The following is a 17,056-nucleotide window of genomic DNA, read 5'->3' on the forward strand; positions in this document are numbered from 1 at the left end:
GCTAAGAATCGAACTTAATCGCTGAAAATTACTGGAAAGGGTAATTGAACGACAAATTAGGGCTATTTTCTATATTCTTCACGGATGCACAGAAGGGCGGTACGGGCCGAGAGATCTGATCCATGCTATCGTGGGTCTACCTAGTAGGTCACCTTTTCCTTAGAAGTTGACGACTTTAGAGTGAATGTCTTAAGGTTGATACTCGTGTGCCCCTGATATTTTGAGATCCAAAGCAGGGACAAGATATCCTGTTTCATTATTTCAGCCTGATCACCGGCACTCAAAGAACTACCAAACTCTTTGACTAAATAGGTACTCTTCGTTCTGAGGTCATACCGAGCTCCGAATTTAACATCCAAACAATCTTCCCCTATTGGACGTATTGACAATGTCTTGTCTCCTCTCACATACATACATGTACCTAAGCACATACGTACGTGACACAACACACTAAAACGGCTAGACCTTGGGCCATTCTAAGCCTCAAAACATGTAGTCGCGTACATAGTCGGTATTTTCGAGGCTGGACGAACTGTTTGAAGGTGGCTATATCTTCCGAACCTCTCTCTATTTGGATATTGTTGTAGTGATGGTGTTTCCCCCCCTAATTATCTAGCTTGCTTCCCCTCATAGGTATGTCGGGGCAGAAATGCCAACCTTCAACGGGTCATATGTCCTTCGGGGTCTTGTATCGTTTCTTTCTTTTTTTCCCGTGCTTTATATACGTACGTTGTAGGTTTCTTGTTGAGTGGTCGCCGATGGTCACCGACATTCTTATCCACGGGGGCGTGTGTGTACTTCTCGTCAACAAACGAAATTTTACCCATTTCTATTAGGCAAGAAACTTATCGAGCATCCGAAAGAGAACAAACAGGGGGCGTTTATTCCCGGCTTTTAGCACGAATTGCATGAAGAGTAAACATGGGCCAAGTTATAACTTCAGTGTTTTCAAGCACAGGCCGTCTGATAACTCATTGACGTATCTAAGTACCTCAGCTAATCTGTAAGTTACAGTAGAATCGTTCAAGATATTCACTCATATATTCGGCATAATGATCAGAAATATCCAGATGGTGAGGTCTCTATGACTTAACGAAGCACTCATACAGTCTGTCCTCCTGTCATATTGAACTTTTGAGTTCGTCGAGAATCGACAACTACAACCTTGTCGATTACATGGCATATATCAATACATGCAGGTGACAGATTGACTTCCTACCTAGGTAGCTTTCGGTTTCTTACTACTTACATATGCCAACAAGCTACTGTTTTCAGAACTAAACATTTGGACTATTTGTACTACCGAAAAGGGTTGATGCTGAGCAGAGCAAGCCACTCAAACACATGTAACTCAATGCTATCGGCCAAACCAGTAGTATGAGACTCAATATCTAGGAATTCCTTCTAGACATCGACTAGATTTGCTGATTCGCTGGAAAATTGATACTCACGTCTCAAATATAGATCTGATTGGACACCGTGATCGTGATAGAGTTGACAGCTAGAAATGGGCAGGGATGATAGTAATGTCTTCGGCACATGTAGGTCTCCATAGTTGTAGAATACTAGTACAAAGTTGTGCTCGAAGGTACTCTGAATGAGCACACATCAAAGCAACGAGGCTGAACGTCTCGGTACAAATGAAGAGAAAGCAAGAGTTCAATATATCATCCGGCAAGTCTACTCCATGTACATGCCTACCTGCCTAAGGCAAACGAACTAGCTTTTCATACCGAGAACGTTTATAGTTACTACTATCTAAATATTGGTACTATTGAAGAAAGAATAAATCCGGCCCTGAAGTGTTACTCCCGACGCTCTAAGTAGATTGGTTAAACGATGACATTGATATTACATATGTACTGAGAGACAAATGGCAAAAATATAATCAAAATCCCGGAAATGGCACGAGAAATATTAAGGGAGAAACAGCCCTTGATGACTTCAATACCAGATAAGTACTACTAACTACCTACCCCTCGACATAATCAATTATGACCCGCTTACTCAAACAGTCAAAAATGATCTTCCAGGCGTAAAATTCTATTTTGCGTTTGAACTTCAGACTTGGCCAAATAGATGCGTCGCCGAGTTCCCATTTTCCGTCTGCATTCTGCAAGCCATACCTCGTGTGTACGTACATATTCGGATGATATATCCCGATGTTGACAGGTGCGCCTGATTGGCTTCTCTGGTTGATTATTGATAGTCTCAAACTGTCAAATATAGTGGTTTCCTTATTTGAGTTAGAAGTGAATTGTTGGCATTTCTTTCTTGTTCTCGACTACTGTCAGCGTATTCCCCCATTTTGCGGGAAATTGGGTATCCCCGGATATCTCAATAATTTTGAATGTAAGACTTGATTTGCTAAAAATAGTCAAAAGAGTCTAGGGCATGAGAGATGCGCGGTAAACGGCAAACGGCAACCCTTTCGACCCGAGAATCAAGTCAATATCAAGTCAAATCGAGTAGGTAAACAAAATAAGCTAGGTAACTTGGAAAGATGCGAGGCGCCTTGGGTATACACACTTCCAACTAATGTATTAGTTCAGTCTCTTTCTCTAGGGCTAGGCAGTGCGTATCATGATATGAAGGAGCCAACAAACACGTACATGAAGTCAATATACCAGGCGAATGACATGTGAGAAAGTCAATCAAGACATGCTTCGTGGTTCGTTTCAGTGTAATGGGTTCAGTTGGCAGGCTGGTTTAGTAGGTGAGATGGCTAATAGTAAATTTCGTATTCATGGTCGTGTGTACATGGGAAACTGCACTCTTTGGATTCTGAAATGTCTTCATTGACCAATCTAGAAAGGAAAAGTCTTGGATCATGTAACTGGTCGAAACGGGCGCAAATTAGCCAGGCAAACAGGCGTAAGATGTATGTAGTAGTAGCCATTTCTGCCTCCGTATTCTCCACATCCACTAAAACACAAACTAAATCCGCAAAAAGCACACTATTTCGGTGATAAATGCAAGTCATGAACCAAGGACTGATAGTTCTGCATTGATGCAGCGCCACCTTTGGATATGAGCCAGTTAAATCTGGATGCACGAGTCCCTGTCAAAGTAGTTTGCAGGGATTGTTTTGACGTGACAAACCACAATTAACCCAACAACGCTGCAGAGAAAAATTGTGTGTGTCGTCGACAGGACAACTACTCCACGTCACCGAAACCGTAATGCGGCATTTTGCAATTGGCCTACTATCATTACCAAACAGATACTGATAGTTGTAAGCTTGATGCCTTGATAAGACAAGTAACGGTTCCCATCTCGAAGGTACATTGATTTAAGGCCGACAATTCAACCCTTTCCCATTCCCTGATTCCTTGCATTTTTCTTCTCATTAAGACCAGGGTGATTGTTTTCTTAGTAGTCGGTTTGCGCTCAGTCCATCAAACTTTGTCGCTGCTTGCATGTTCCCTGGTCGTGTTTTCCCCTTTGACTGTTCCAGAAGCGTTAGTCGAGATCTGAAATACTTACAGATGTCTCAACAAAAGATTCTTTTTCCTAAACTCGACACTGGTGTTTCCGGTTATCAGTATCCAGGTTCCAGCAATCTTTCTGATCGGAGATGTGACGAGAAGCCAGCTCATCGAGTATTTCGTACGAAAAGAAAGCATGTACAGAGGGCTTGTGAGAGATGTCGAGTCAAAAAGGCCAAGGTAGCATTTCCATTAATGGGTGTGAGGATCCACCAAATTTCTGATGTTCATCACAGTGCGATGGTCTCCAGCCATGTAGTAGGTGCGTAACCTACAATCAGGCTTGTATTTTCCGCGACCGAAAGGCAACCCAAGAAAAAGTCTACTCCCGAGGGTAAGACGCTTGCGAGGCAAGAAAAGAGATCGATATCAGTGGTACTAACAAACTGAGGCAGATTCGTGGAAATGCTCATTTCCCAACACGCGGTCCATGTTCAAGCGCTGCGAGACTTATACAAGCGTTGTGTGCGTCGCGAAGGATTCCCAGGCTTGCCCCTCCAAGAATCGATTCAGGGGTGTCCAGGCACACACGCAATCCTGGACCGTCTAGGCCTCATCAAACACGCAGAAGAGGCCGTCGAAAACCCGCAAAGAGTTCTGGAAGATCTAGTCAATTTCATAAAATGTCTAGATTCAGCTTCCGATTGCGGTCTGGACTCGGCTGAATCAACAACAGATAGTATAAGTGACACTACTGTGTCGGAGGAACTGTCGCCAGAACCAAATACGCCCAGGGAGTCCCCTGATTTAGCTGTTGCGTCTACTGCTGGCACTTGGATGACTGCAGTGTCGGATGAAACGTATTTGTGCCACACATATCGCGAGTATAAGCCAATGAATCCGCGAGATATTGACATGGCCCTATCAGGGGCTACAGACGATGCATGGGCTATTAGGACCGACGGGTACGCAGAAGTACCTTGGAACTACTGCCAATCTCAAGGGCGGTACGTACCAGTAGGTATAGATACAACCTCGTACTCGCGGACCGAAGTTCTTGATATACCACCATCAGCAGCAGCATCGTCGTCGACGTGGTCGGAAATAGCACACCATCCATCTGCGACTTTTATGCCAATGACCTCGCGAGGAAGTATGTCCGAGTCATTGGGGTATATGACTGGACAATCCGGGTTTCCTGATGGATATTTCGATGCACAAGCGCAAACCTTTGCGACTGGTCTAGTTCAGCGTCAACATCTGCTGAAGCAACAGCACCAGCGTCAACTTCGGCATTCGATAGATTATGGTCTTTTGAACTCTGGAGGGCAATACGATTATTTCTAGCACTCAGTTATGTCCAGCCGTGCTCTGGTGTAGATGTCATTTGGTTTTTATTCTGTTTAGCCTTTTTTTTTTTTTTTTTTTTTTTTTGCATTCGGTCAGGCGTGCATGGGCAAGAATCTGAAACTTGAGGTGTGGCACGAGGAATCATTGACGCATGGATGGATCATTCTTTTCAAGGTAGTGCCAATATATAGCTATGACTGAAGTTCAAGAGCTCCAGAGGGGGATTGTGATACTGGTTTTTAGAAGTATTTGTGTGCTGGTGTGTAGTGTAGAAAGAAGGAATAGTTGGAAGGGAAGTAACTTGAAGCTTCAGGGTGGACCCACACAGGGCACCCATGCTTTTCAGACAAGTCACTTTATAGTTCGAGAACTCTTCACCATACACGTCGCTATAACACCATACTTGACGCTTTTCTAATAGCAGTTACTATGGCATAGAATAAGGATATTGGCATACCTGGAAGTATTATGAAAAGACGCTATACATACATGCAGAGAAGATAGCAAATATATCAACGTCATTCCCATATGATACCACAGAAAAATAATTACACGAACAACGGATCAAACTAGATAAAAGTATGAACAACTCCTCTGCAATGGCCTCAAAGATTTCATATGATACAATAGACCTTTCCACCAATACACCCAATGCAAAGTCTGACACCAGGATCAGTATGGAGCCACCAATTGAGCCACAAAGAGATTCGAAGAGAAAACACCGGAATATGCATCATATCACCACATTTAGGAACGGATGGCTTCAATGGCAGCGTTCAACGGCAAGACATAAGAGGTTGTTGGCCATATCTTGGGCTCCCACTTTCGAAATGCCACTGTGCAAGAGTCGGGAACACCACCGATCGAAACATAGCCAACTGGAATGAATGGGCGGTCCTGGAGAGAAGCTGCCAGGATTCCGTATTCATGTGCAAAGACTAGAGCTGACGCAAATTCAGCGGCCCGGGATTTGGCATCACTTCCTACAATACTACAAACACCATCTTATCAGTATTTTTTCCACGGAGACATTGTATCGCGAAAACTTACACATAGATCTCGAAGAAAGCGTCAAGGATGTAGATTCCGTGAGGAAGCAAGTCCTTCTGGGCAAAAGGCTCGATTTCCCGTATGGTGTCGTTGGGCCGAGTGACTGGTGATGAGGATCCGTGTCGGTTCCAGAATCCTGCTTTCTGACCTAGGACATGATCAATTCGAAGGAGTCGGTAACGATGTTTTTCATGTTTGGGTTTCAGATGCCAATAATCCGAGGTTCCAGGTAGTTCGACCACTTCGGATTTAGGAAACACATCAAAAAAGCTCTCTGGCTCTTCGCCTTCAGAAATTTCCTCCATTTCGCCAGTCAGTCCAAGATCCATGCCGACCAGTCGCGCGCTACCGAGCTCATCCGCTCCGCTTCCTTTCCCTTTCCATAGGTAAAGCTTGCCAAATCTCGCTGAGATAACGAACGTGAAGCCCGAGCAAAGGTTCTGACGGGAAAAGTCGACTTCATCGAATGCGATCTGTCCCAAGTGCCGTCTACCACAGAGCATGTAAAGCGCCGACGAGTTCGACCGAGAACTAGAACCACGTCGAGTAATGATGATGCCACCAAGAGCCTCGACGAGTTTTGCGGGTTCCTTCCCTTGTCTAACTATTTCAAGCTTGGCTCCATTCTCTCTGGCAACTCTCCGTGCGAATAGCTGAGCATCCTGCATGGACGCTTCAGACACTTCGTCACCCAGCCACAAGTAACATTCGGTCTCATTTCCCGTTTCACATTCGAAATTGTGCACGCAAACATACATGCTACCTTCAAAGAGAATGTAATCTTGATTCTTAGGAAGATCTTGCTTTTTGCCATCTCCTGTAATCTCCCAAATCTGTTTGCGAAGGGTCCTTGTCTTGAACTCGTCTGCTTCCGCAGTGAGGATCAGCTGTGGGTCGATATTCACTCTATCGCTGGACTTGGGAGGAGTGTCAAAGAACTCGTTAATCACCCCGACAGACTCTGAGGTTCTAGGAATAGGCGACGTGAGAGACGGCCGTCGCACATCAGTAGGAATCTGAGAAGAAATACTCAAGTTCTTCTTTGGAGGGACAGGCGGACTTGAAGGTGGTCTATTTTGCTGTGATGGTTTCCTGTTGGTTTCAAGTGGCGACCCTGGCCGGGATTGGAAAAATGAGCCTCCTAGACCCAGTCCAAACTTTGCCTGGATTGGAGATACGTTGGCTGAGTTGGCAAAGGTTTCCTTCAGCCTAGAAGCGAATGACGGAGATGGTGATGCGTTTCCTGGAGAAGGACTCAATGGCTTCGGAGGTGGTGTTGGCCGTTCGTTGAGTGAAGGCTTCCTGCCACTGGGCGTGGAAACTTCACGGATTATGCCTGTTTTGGGAGGCACCGGAGGAGAGGCGCCGCTTTTGGAGGATATCTCGTCAGACTTCTCTTTACCGAGGTTTGAAGAAGTCTTTCTGAGAATAGGGGAGGTCATGGATGTTCTTCGCACATCTGCTGATTTGGAAGGGACTGGTAGTTTAGAGGTCTGCTCAATTGGCTTCTCAGGTGATGTAGAACTATTGAGATTGACTTTCGGATCCTCTTTGTCCGTGCTTTGTTCTTCCGCGACAGCGCTCATCTTACGAGTGGAGATCGGAGACGATCTTGATACGTCTGGCGATTTGGAAGGGACGGATGGTTTTGGGGCCTTCTCAACAGGCTTTGGCGATTTAGCACTCATAAGGTTCACTTCAAGGTTCTCCTTGTCCACACTCAGTTCTTCGACAACACCGTTCATCTTGGGGGTAGAGATCAGAGACGATCTTGGTACATCTGGCGATTTTGAAGGTATCAGCGGTGTTTGGCGTTCAATGACTGGTTCAGAACGAATGTCTATTTTCTTTGCAGACACAGACGGCGAACGTACATTTTCAATTGAAGCCTTTCGCTCCGCCACCTCAGTTTCAGATGTAGCCTGTTCAGTCAACTGATTATCCTCCTTCATGGACGCTTTCGGTTCGGACTTCGTGGCTGGAAGTCTCCTCTTGGGGCCTCTTGCTCGGGCTTTGGTCATATGTGTCAGTGGGGCTGCCGAGGCTGACTGCGATTCCTGCGCTGGTATTGAGGTAGAGGTGGTAGTAGTAGGCTTTTCCGATTCACCTCCAGCGCGCGGCGGGCCACGAGCCAAAATTCCCGCTAACGCAGGGTTTAATCTGCCTGCTATAGTTCCCTTAGCAGCGAGTCCCTTAGGATCAGTGCTCATTTTCGTAGGAGTATCAACCGCGACTCTTGATGACAAGGGACGAACCGTTGAGACAATCACATTGCTCTTATCCTCCTGAAATGACTTAGCCGGTAAAAAGGTAGTTTTAGGCACTTGCTCTTCCTTTTCAACGTTAGTCTTTGCGTCTCGAGTCGGGCTATCGCTGGGCTGAATTGTAGGGGTCATCGATTGCAGTTGTGGTGTTCGCTCGACAGGAGATAAATTCAATTCGGGCTTGCTGTTCGATCCGCTAAGAGGCCGCTGCGGACTCTCCATTCGAATAGACTTAGTCGGAGTCGGGGAAGAGAAGCCTGAAAGGTTGCTTTTGGTACTGTCCGTTCGAACAAGATTATTGCGTTTCGCGAGTGCTTCTGGTACCGCGGCTCGTGGCTTTGGTATGATTCGATCTTCTTCGCCGGTCCGTCGGATAGAACCTCCGCCTGCTTTCATTGCATCTTTCTGCTTCAAGATGCTCTCCTTGAACTCATCCACTCGTTCGGTTTTCTTCGGACCTCCAGTAATATTCAGTGCTGCTTTCCCCTTCGTGATGTTATCCTTGAATACATCAGGCGCTTTGTAAGTGGATTTCTCTGTCTTTCTAAGTTTTCCAAAGACATTTTTAAATTCCGGTTCGTCTTGTGTAGTCTTGTCGTTGGTGGTCTCGCGCCGTCGCAGGTTCGCCCTGAAGTCTACAGTGGCCGGCTGTGGCTTGGGGTTCGCTAAGCCAATATCGGTGGTGGATGTTGTCTTGAGTTTGTTTGGCACCGGAGGGGAGGCCTTTGACAAAGATGGACTAGGTTTATCTTCGACATCAGGCGAAGATGCATCTGACTCTTTTGGCAATGGCTCAACGCTGGCCTTGATATCTGGTAGAGCTGGTTCAGTGCTCTGTTCTTTCGTAGGGGATTGTGGCTTCTCTGGTGAGAGGCTTCTAGTATCTTTGGTGGCAGGTGTGCTGATACTAGAGACACTGGGGCTTTTGGAATGGCCACCGAATACCGGTGAGCTCATCAAGCCAGTAGGAGTCGTTTCCTGAGTGGCGGCCGGTCTTCCGAGATCGACACTGGCTCTAGCCTGTCGTGCTTTGGACAGATCTTTCATCCATGCAGGTTGCTGTGTAGCGGGCGTTGCTTTCGTTCTGGGCGATTCAGGGCGGTTCAACGCACTTTCTAGCCAACTCGATTTAGTGGGACTCCAACGCTTCTGATCAAAAGACTTCGAAGGGCTCCTCGGTGTCTGGGGCTCATCGCCGATTTTTGGTTCATCTGCTCCAGTCGTGCTTGAGAAACTAGAACGAGCGTGGATGGGCAACGTGGGTCTAACAAAGCCTGTATCCAGCTGAGGCTTCTCCTGACTGCTGTCTTTGTTCTCCTGGTTTCTGGAGTGATGAACAATAGTAGCTTCACTGTGGCTTGAGCTTGGTCTTGAGAGTGATAAAGGGGAGCTCTCGCGAATTGGTCTTGGCTCAGGAGGACCAGCAAGCAAATCGCCACCGAAAGCAGAACGGCCAACACCGCTGCGGTTGCTGATAATCGAATTGCTTCGACTAAGGTTGGCGGGGGATTGCACGGTCCATCGCTTCGAGATACTATCACTGCGTTTTAACATGGCACTTTGCACGAAACCTCCCAGGCCCTTTGTAGGAGAACTGGACCGTTCTGGAGACGCACAACCTGGAGATAGAGGGGTACGGTCTTCGGTAAGTGGTTGAGACTCGGGTTTACGAGCATCAAGCCGTGGAGTAGACAAAGGAATGGGAGACCCAAGACCAGTCGTGGACACGGATGATATGCTCGAGTAACGATTGCCAATGCTACTATTAGCAGCAAATGTCGAGCTTGCTCTGGAAGGAGAGCGTGACCGATCGTCAGAAATCCAATCGCGAAACTTTTCAGTTTCTGATGACGAGTCTCGACTCAGACCAGGCAATTTAAAACTTGCCTCAGTTGAAGATGTTTCAGTCACATGGTTGTCTGCATTTCGTCGAAACGCCAGAGTACCTCTCTCAGGATCCGCTGTTTGGCGAAACCACGCTGGATCTTTTGAAGAGAGGGCTTGGGAGATTTGAGAGCGCGAAGGCGGGGTGTCCTCTGCTAAGGGCATTGTGTCATTGCCTTGTTCCACCGTATCTGTTGGTTCTATTGAAAGAGACGCAATCCTCTCCGAGACAGGAGATCGATCAGGGGTGTCTTCTGTCTCGTCGCTGGCAGATTGCGTAACGTGTCTTGCACCTAATGCGGGGGGAGTGGAAGGGGGATTATTATTATCAGACTCGCGGGGTTCGTCGTAATGTGCCTTGCCAGTAATTGATAGTCCGTTATCTCGCTCCAATGTAAGACTCGACGGTCGAAGGACTTGTGGCGGGATTTGTGAAATGGACTTGTGGTCTTTTGGTAGACTCGAGGTTGACGAGGGAGAAGGAAAGTCTTTGGTGGGAGAAATTGAGCGAGCTCGTTCTGGCAGGGAAAGAGCGACACAAAAAAGGTCGGCAAGTTAGCCACAGCCAATCAGCTAGATGCAATGCAGAAATGACATCAAAGAGAATCAATTCCACTTCCAAGTCGAGGTCAAGGATAGGTGGAGAGTAATGAGCCAGACGCTGGACAGTCCAGATAATTGTTGTCCTTTGTACAGAGTACAAACGCCCAACCCGTTTCGTGCTCTGCTGGGCAATGCTTACCAGCTCGCCGTGCCTGCCTCTCTTTCCGACCCTGCAATATCTCCTCTTCCAACTTCCGGGCCCTGTCTTCGTCCTCCTTTACTTGCTTATCGCCCAATTCGCGAATACGAAGAAGAAACTCATTGACGTCTTCGGAACTGTCGTCCATGGTGGTATCGTAGAGGAAGCGACGACGGTTGGGGAGGGGGCTGAATCGGCAGACAGATCGGATTGGAGGACGCTACCTATATTAGGTAGACGGAGTACGTCATCCAGGACTTGTATGTATTATATATATACCCAGTGTGACTCATATGTGATGCAATATAAAATTATAGAGAATACTAATGAAAAGAACAAAACACAACAAAAGAGTGTGGATTTTGCAAGGAGTGTGTGTGTGACACACAAGAGAAAGTTGATTGATGTTGTTTTGTTCTGAGTCTGGTTCTGTGCACGCGTTCCGCTGGTTCTTCCGGTCTCCACATTATCATCCGCTTATCATAGTATGCTGCTGATCATCAGCTCTCATTTACCATTGTACACTGTTCAATGACAGTTGATTACCTTTCCAATGGTTTATTGAATTCGTTGATGTCGTAGTAGCGGGCAGTTTATTTGTTTGGGGGTTGCTCTTTGCGGGTGTGCGAACCTAGGTACTGGGTTGGGTCCCTTGATGCTCATCCCTGGGTCGCTTGTGGGATTGGATTTAGTCTGAAATCAAGTTTGCCGTAGGTTGTTTTGTGGGTATCGAATATACACAGTACACGTAGCATGAGCATGGTCGTCGTAGAATAGTCTGAAACAGCAAGATTGCGAGTAAGTTCAATTGAATGTCCCTTCGTTCCATATCCGTACCTACCTTTGCATATATGTACCTTGTATGTATATATATCAGTACAAGAAAAGTCTGTCTTTTGCATCTTGGACCACCCAGTCCAGGCCTTCATGCAAATTCTTCCCGGTCATGGCGCTGCATGGGAATATAGCCCACTTGTGCGTTTTGATTGCATCCAATTGGAGGCCCTGTAGAACATAATTGATCAGAATACCATGTGCTTTATTCCGAGTGAAAAGGAGAAATACAAACCTCGTGTATATCGCTCTCCGTCATGCACCCGCCAACATCCGTCTTATTCAAAAATATGAGCAAACTCGCACCCATCAAACGCTGTAAGCAGATTAGTCAATAGTCCAATGATGTATCCAAAAAGCATAGGGATCAGTATGAGCAGTTCGAAGATGAGATGAGACGCAGAGAATAAAAACCTACCTCCTCTAACAACAAACCAGCCAATTCCTCGCGACAATCATCAATTCGAAGACGATCAGTCGCATCCACCACCCAAATCAGAGCATCCGTCTTCTCAAAATAATTCCTCCAATATGAGCGAAGTGTCTTTTGACCGCCGACGTCCCCTGATAATATCCCAGATTAGATTTTCTGAGTGGCGGAAAAGTGCGAAGTTCGACTTACAAATATTCAACTTGTATCTACCAATCCAAATTAGTCGATGTCTTCAGCAAAATGTAAAGACAAGCTCACCCCTGAAAATCAATAGTCTTGATAATAAATCCCAACGTCGGACTGACAGTGGTAACATCTTCTTTCATAATCTGCTTGACAATGGTTGTTTTGCCGGCATTGTCTAACCCACTGGGCGGCGGCGAGCAATGTCAGCCCATCTTCGGCCACCATGACTCGCTAGGTTTCCAAAAACTTACAGCATAAGAATTCTCATTTCTTTATCTTTCAGTCTTGCTTTGCGTAATATTGAGAGCATTTTAGATGTAGGGTGACGGCTGTTTCAGCTGTCGAGTTTGCAGATAAAAAGAGTTGGAGGGGAAAGAATACGGTACCTAAGGTAGTCAGAGATGATTATTTCATAGACTCGGCACCACATTAGAGATCTATCAACCGGCACTTATACAGACAACCTCAACATCACTTGAAAATGTACGAATTTTTTAGATTTGTGTTTGGAAAGGGAGTTTCTTTATTGGTAATCCATCCAATTTCATCTCATTAATTTGGTGAATGCTACTACTATAAGGGTCCCAGGTTCCCTTCCAGCCCAAATCAGACAAAATCGATCAGAATGTGATATCGTGAACTATCAGGCACACCTTGCACGCTGCAAACAGGCATTGATTTGATTTGACTGTCAACTTACTGTAAATCTTCTCTTTTCTTGCTTTTTATCTCTTATTAAGCAACGGCAAGGCAAGTCTTCCATATTTCATTCTCATCTGCACTTCATTCAACACAGCTCTATGTTGTTGAATGAGAGAAAGACCCCATTCCATCCTACAAACATTTCATATGCTACAAAGAGGTACCTACAAATCAAGTAGGATTTTCAGTCGACTTGTTTTCCTTCCCAAATCCTGCGTCTGAGCTCGCCGAGTGCACTTGATACAAGGCACGGATCTTGAGCCATGGCTCCCGGTATATCTATCCACCGTCTCTTCATGATGAGCTATTACGCTAACTGACCTTTCCTCGATGGTAGAAAAAGATGTAGTCCAATCCGCCAAAGACAAAGAAAGGATGGAACAGATGCGAGCTGCCTTCGCAATATGGACGATTCCCAAGGCGAAGACACCAACGGAGCCTGAACAATCACCCACTCCCACACTCAATACACCAGCAAAACCAGAAGGATCGATGACTGATGCCAAAGACAATGTCCAAGAGCCTCTCATGAAAGAGGAGGACAAGAATTCAGGAGCGGCAGTCAATGACGACTCTCGTACATTTTCGCCTGATGTCTCTCTATATACTCAAGAGAATGGAGAGATGCTTCCACTATCCGCAGCAAATCTTGTGAGAAACACAGAAGAAGAAGAGAAGCGTTTACTAGCTCGCACGGAGAATTTATACAGTCTCGACGCTCTCGAAATGAAAGGAGTTATACTCACCAAGAGGATCAAGAAGTGGCTTAAGCAAGCAGATCCTGAAGGTTGCAAAGAAGACACCGAATCTGAGGGTTTTCGCAGCGGGGATGGAAATATTAAAGGAGGGGTCAAGCTCTCTTTAGAAGATGTCGTGCAGGAACAGTATACAGATACCGCAAGCTCCAACCCATACATCATGGAGCGCACTCAGAGAGTCGCCGCTGCAAAGGAGAGGATCACTATCCTAAAATGCAGGAACAAGATTCGACCCGGAACATTCTTCTTGTTGCGCCATGCTATGCACATTGATGCAGCAGAACTGGCTGGAGTTGTCAACTCGTACGTTAGTTGCTCCGCACATACCCTCGAATCGAAGCCAGTTTCAGTGCACGATATCTACCAACGCATTGACGATTCGCGAAATCAGGAACTCCCATTCATTGTTGCTATAAAGCAATCGACAGAAAAGGACTATGACAGTCGCGTGCCATGGGGCGAGGTTCTGGGCTTCGTGCGTCTTACCAATTTCATGCAAGGCCAGCCTGCAGTCGCCAGTGCCGCTCAAATTGAGATCATGGTTGCCCAAGATAGCAAGGGTCAAAAGGTCGGCCGTTGCCTAATGGACGCGATGCTGACAATCGCTGACCCGGGCTATTCTCCCAAAGGAGGATATCTGTTCGACAGCAATACACCCAACGACACCATGATCAACGGCGCATCCTGGAGTTGTCGCCCATTGTCTAATATAGTGGCAATGATGAGTTACACCAATGAAGAAAAGTCCAGATGCCAGATGATCAAGCAGTGGCTCATGAAGGAACACAAATTCTCTGAGAGGGGAGATCTGCCACATGTCGGACAGAAATTGGGACAACAGTAAGTATCCCTCTGCTAGAGTCCTTAACTTGTCACGTTCGGATCTTTGTGCTAACTGTTATTATTCCAGAATCAACATCAGCCTGCTTGTCCGAGAGATCTCAACTTCGACATAGTGTCGATCGATTCTCGTATTTGCCCGCATTGGTGGAAATCTTTTTTGAGGCTCTTGAAGAATCGATGATATCTATGTACTCCTGGAAATACGTTGAAGATGCGCCGCATCGCATGCTTTATCGTCTTTGCCCTTTATTATTCTTCTTCTCTGATTTGCCGAGTCTGATATGTGAAGGCAGTCGATGATGATGATAGGATTAGGTAGTTGAATAAAAATCAGGTGATTTTCGACATCTTTCCTTCCTTAAAGCGGCGTCTCTTTTCTTCCACCCTTCAACTTCCAATGGACCAACAGAAACATCAGTAATGACTCGCTCGTCGCCATCGCCAAATATTAAAATAAGAGGCGCTGTATCCAGCTAGGGTTATTATCGTTCCATAAAGGAGACAGCATTGATCCTCCGAAACATCTACATGAAGAATGATAAGAGGTGACTCATCGACGTCTCCCATTGCTGGCCACATGCGCCAACGGTCACGATACGCATGTGCGCCATGTCGGCAGCGTAAGAGGAAATGTGATGGGAAATTTCCCTGCTCGACATGCACTGGATATGGGTATGAGTGCCATTACAGTAGTGGTGGTGCCGAAAGTAACACTACAGGTGTCAGTGGACCCACGGCCCAGATATCAAAGCAAGTAGGTCCTGGTTCCGCCAAAAGGAAATTGTCAGATGCTGGATTAGATGGAGACAGCGCATCTCCGAGAACTACTGTGCGCCATAAACCGAAACCAGCATCAGGCTCGCGCGGCTTCGGAGACGAGGTTGCAACTATCAACAAAGACCGCGTCGCGACATCTGCAGCAAATGGACTGATGATACCCTCCAAATGCAGGTATATCGGTCGACACTCAGCAGTCGCATTCCCCCAATGGTTGGGCAAGAATCTCCAGTCTAGGAGTCCGCCTAGAGTACATTCATTTGCATATAACACAGGTATCAGAAAAGAGCTTCCATATTCCGTCACTTTCCATATACAAGACTACATCACCTGGGCCGAGGTTCATGATTCACTTGACATCTACACGACTGTAATTGACCCTGTTTTCGGGTTTGTTGATATAGAAGACTTACGTCTGAAAAGCCACGATCACTGGAACGGGAAGGATCAAGGATCCAATTTCGAGGCTCTGATCAGCGGTGTCATAGGCCTCACATCTCTATTCTCAGAAGCTCTTTGTGAAAGCCGAGAATTAAGGGTAATCCAACATGCAAAGGATATCCTCGATGATCCGTTCACGGCCAGATACCCGCGTCTCGCTACAATCCAGGCTTGGATTTTGCGGGTTATCTATATTCGGTCGACGAGTCGGCCTGGTACAGCTTGGTTGTATAGCTGTATCATGATGCATTTGTGTGAAACAATTGGTATATACAAAGAACGGGAAGCTCATGAAGGGATTGAAGGAAATTATTCTCTAGCTCAATTCAGGGATATTTGTGCGCGGGTTATGATGGTTGCGCGCTGTCTTCATTTCATTATCTCGTATGAGCATGGACGGTCAACAGTTGACGTTGGCCCCGTTCTCGAGCACAACATTATCAGGCGCGGTGAACATGACCTAACCCTTCAACTACATACACTCGTCAAAACTCTCCCATCAGACGATACCACGATTATCAGTAATCAAGACCATCCCACGCGCAGGCAAGAACTCACCACCGCCCTCACATCCCTAATATCAACCCCAACAACCCACGAATTCTTCAGCCTCATCAAAACCGATCTCTGTTTCTGCATATACCGGCGTCTCCGCCTTTTGGATTTAGGCATAAAACAAGACCAACTCACCCAAATAATACAAGCCGGCAAGAAAGCCCTTCCAGCCTCCCGCATACTGATTTTGAGGAATCATCCATGGTGGAACACTGTGGGAACGGTGTTTCAATTTATCTGTGTCCTGTTGGCAATTGATTCCAGTGAGAGTTTGGGGACGATACCGGAGGTGATGGAGACACTTGCGACGATTGCGAAGCATCTCAAGACGCATTTGGCGGATGAGGCGTTGGGGACGGCGAGGGTGCTGGTGAGATCGATGACGGAGAAGAAAAGGAGGGACGCAGCGACACTGGAGAAGACGACGAATCCGGAGACATACGTTGCTCCTTCGGCTACTCCAACGAATACAGAGGGAGATGAACGACAACCGACTTCATCGAATAATCATAATAATATCTTGGATGTTAATGGCAATGCATCAGCGGCAACCGAAACGAATGTGGCAGATGCCGTAACAACCCAGGGAGTGGAAGGCTCTATGCCATCACAAGAGATGAGCGGCCTATTGGACTTCATGGACCCTCTATGGAACTGGGATTCATTCTTTGAGCCTCCTCTGGCGACGATGCAGACTACGCCATTCACGGAAGGAGGTCTTCTTTGAGCGTATGTCTAACATGCTATAATCTCATGTAATATGTATTTATATTCCAAGGCTATCTACTAGCCTTGTAATTTCATTTCAT

General features: G+C 46.4%; 5 protein-coding genes across 5 annotated transcripts; 3 read left to right on the top strand and 2 right to left on the bottom strand.

Annotated features, from left to right (window-relative positions):
- Positions 1-3,893: 3,893 nt before the first annotated feature.
- Positions 3,894-4,775, top strand: EYB26_006063 (uncharacterized protein; the record flags this gene model as incomplete). Its single annotated transcript, XM_054265339.1, has 1 exon — positions 3,894-4,775. One exon carries the CDS (start codon positions 3,894-3,896, stop codon positions 4,773-4,775), a length of 882 nt encoding a protein of 293 aa, XP_054121314.1.
- Positions 4,776-5,525: 750 nt separating this feature from the next.
- EYB26_006064 (uncharacterized protein) lies at positions 5,526-10,866 on the bottom strand (the record flags this gene model as incomplete). Its single annotated transcript, XM_054265340.1, has 3 exons — positions 5,526-5,769; positions 5,829-10,494; positions 10,719-10,866. The coding sequence occupies 3 exons, from the start codon at positions 10,864-10,866 to the stop codon at positions 5,526-5,528; spliced, it is 5,058 nt and encodes a 1,685-aa protein (XP_054121315.1).
- A 725-nt stretch (positions 10,867-11,591) lies between these two features.
- On the bottom strand, positions 11,592-12,481 carry EYB26_006065 (uncharacterized protein; the record flags this gene model as incomplete). The annotated part of the gene is made up of 6 exons (XM_054265341.1): positions 11,592-11,723; positions 11,788-11,868; positions 11,971-12,116; positions 12,175-12,191; positions 12,244-12,354; positions 12,423-12,481. The coding sequence occupies 6 exons, from the start codon at positions 12,479-12,481 to the stop codon at positions 11,592-11,594; spliced, it is 546 nt and encodes a 181-aa protein (XP_054121316.1).
- A 655-nt stretch (positions 12,482-13,136) lies between these two features.
- On the top strand, positions 13,137-14,587 carry EYB26_006066 (uncharacterized protein; the record flags this gene model as incomplete). The annotated part of the gene is made up of 3 exons (XM_054265342.1): positions 13,137-13,146; positions 13,211-14,471; positions 14,542-14,587. 3 exons carry the CDS (start codon positions 13,137-13,139, stop codon positions 14,585-14,587), a joined length of 1,317 nt encoding a protein of 438 aa, XP_054121317.1.
- A 422-nt stretch (positions 14,588-15,009) lies between these two features.
- Positions 15,010-16,974, top strand: EYB26_006067 (uncharacterized protein; the record flags this gene model as incomplete). The annotated part of the gene is made up of 1 exon (XM_054265343.1): positions 15,010-16,974. One exon carries the CDS (start codon positions 15,010-15,012, stop codon positions 16,972-16,974), a length of 1,965 nt encoding a protein of 654 aa, XP_054121318.1.
- Positions 16,975-17,056: the final 82 nt, after the last annotated feature.

This window comes from Talaromyces marneffei, chromosome 4, assembly GCF_009556855.1.
Source record: "Talaromyces marneffei chromosome 4, complete sequence".
NCBI classification, from domain to species: domain Eukaryota; kingdom Fungi; phylum Ascomycota; class Eurotiomycetes; order Eurotiales; family Trichocomaceae; genus Talaromyces; species Talaromyces marneffei.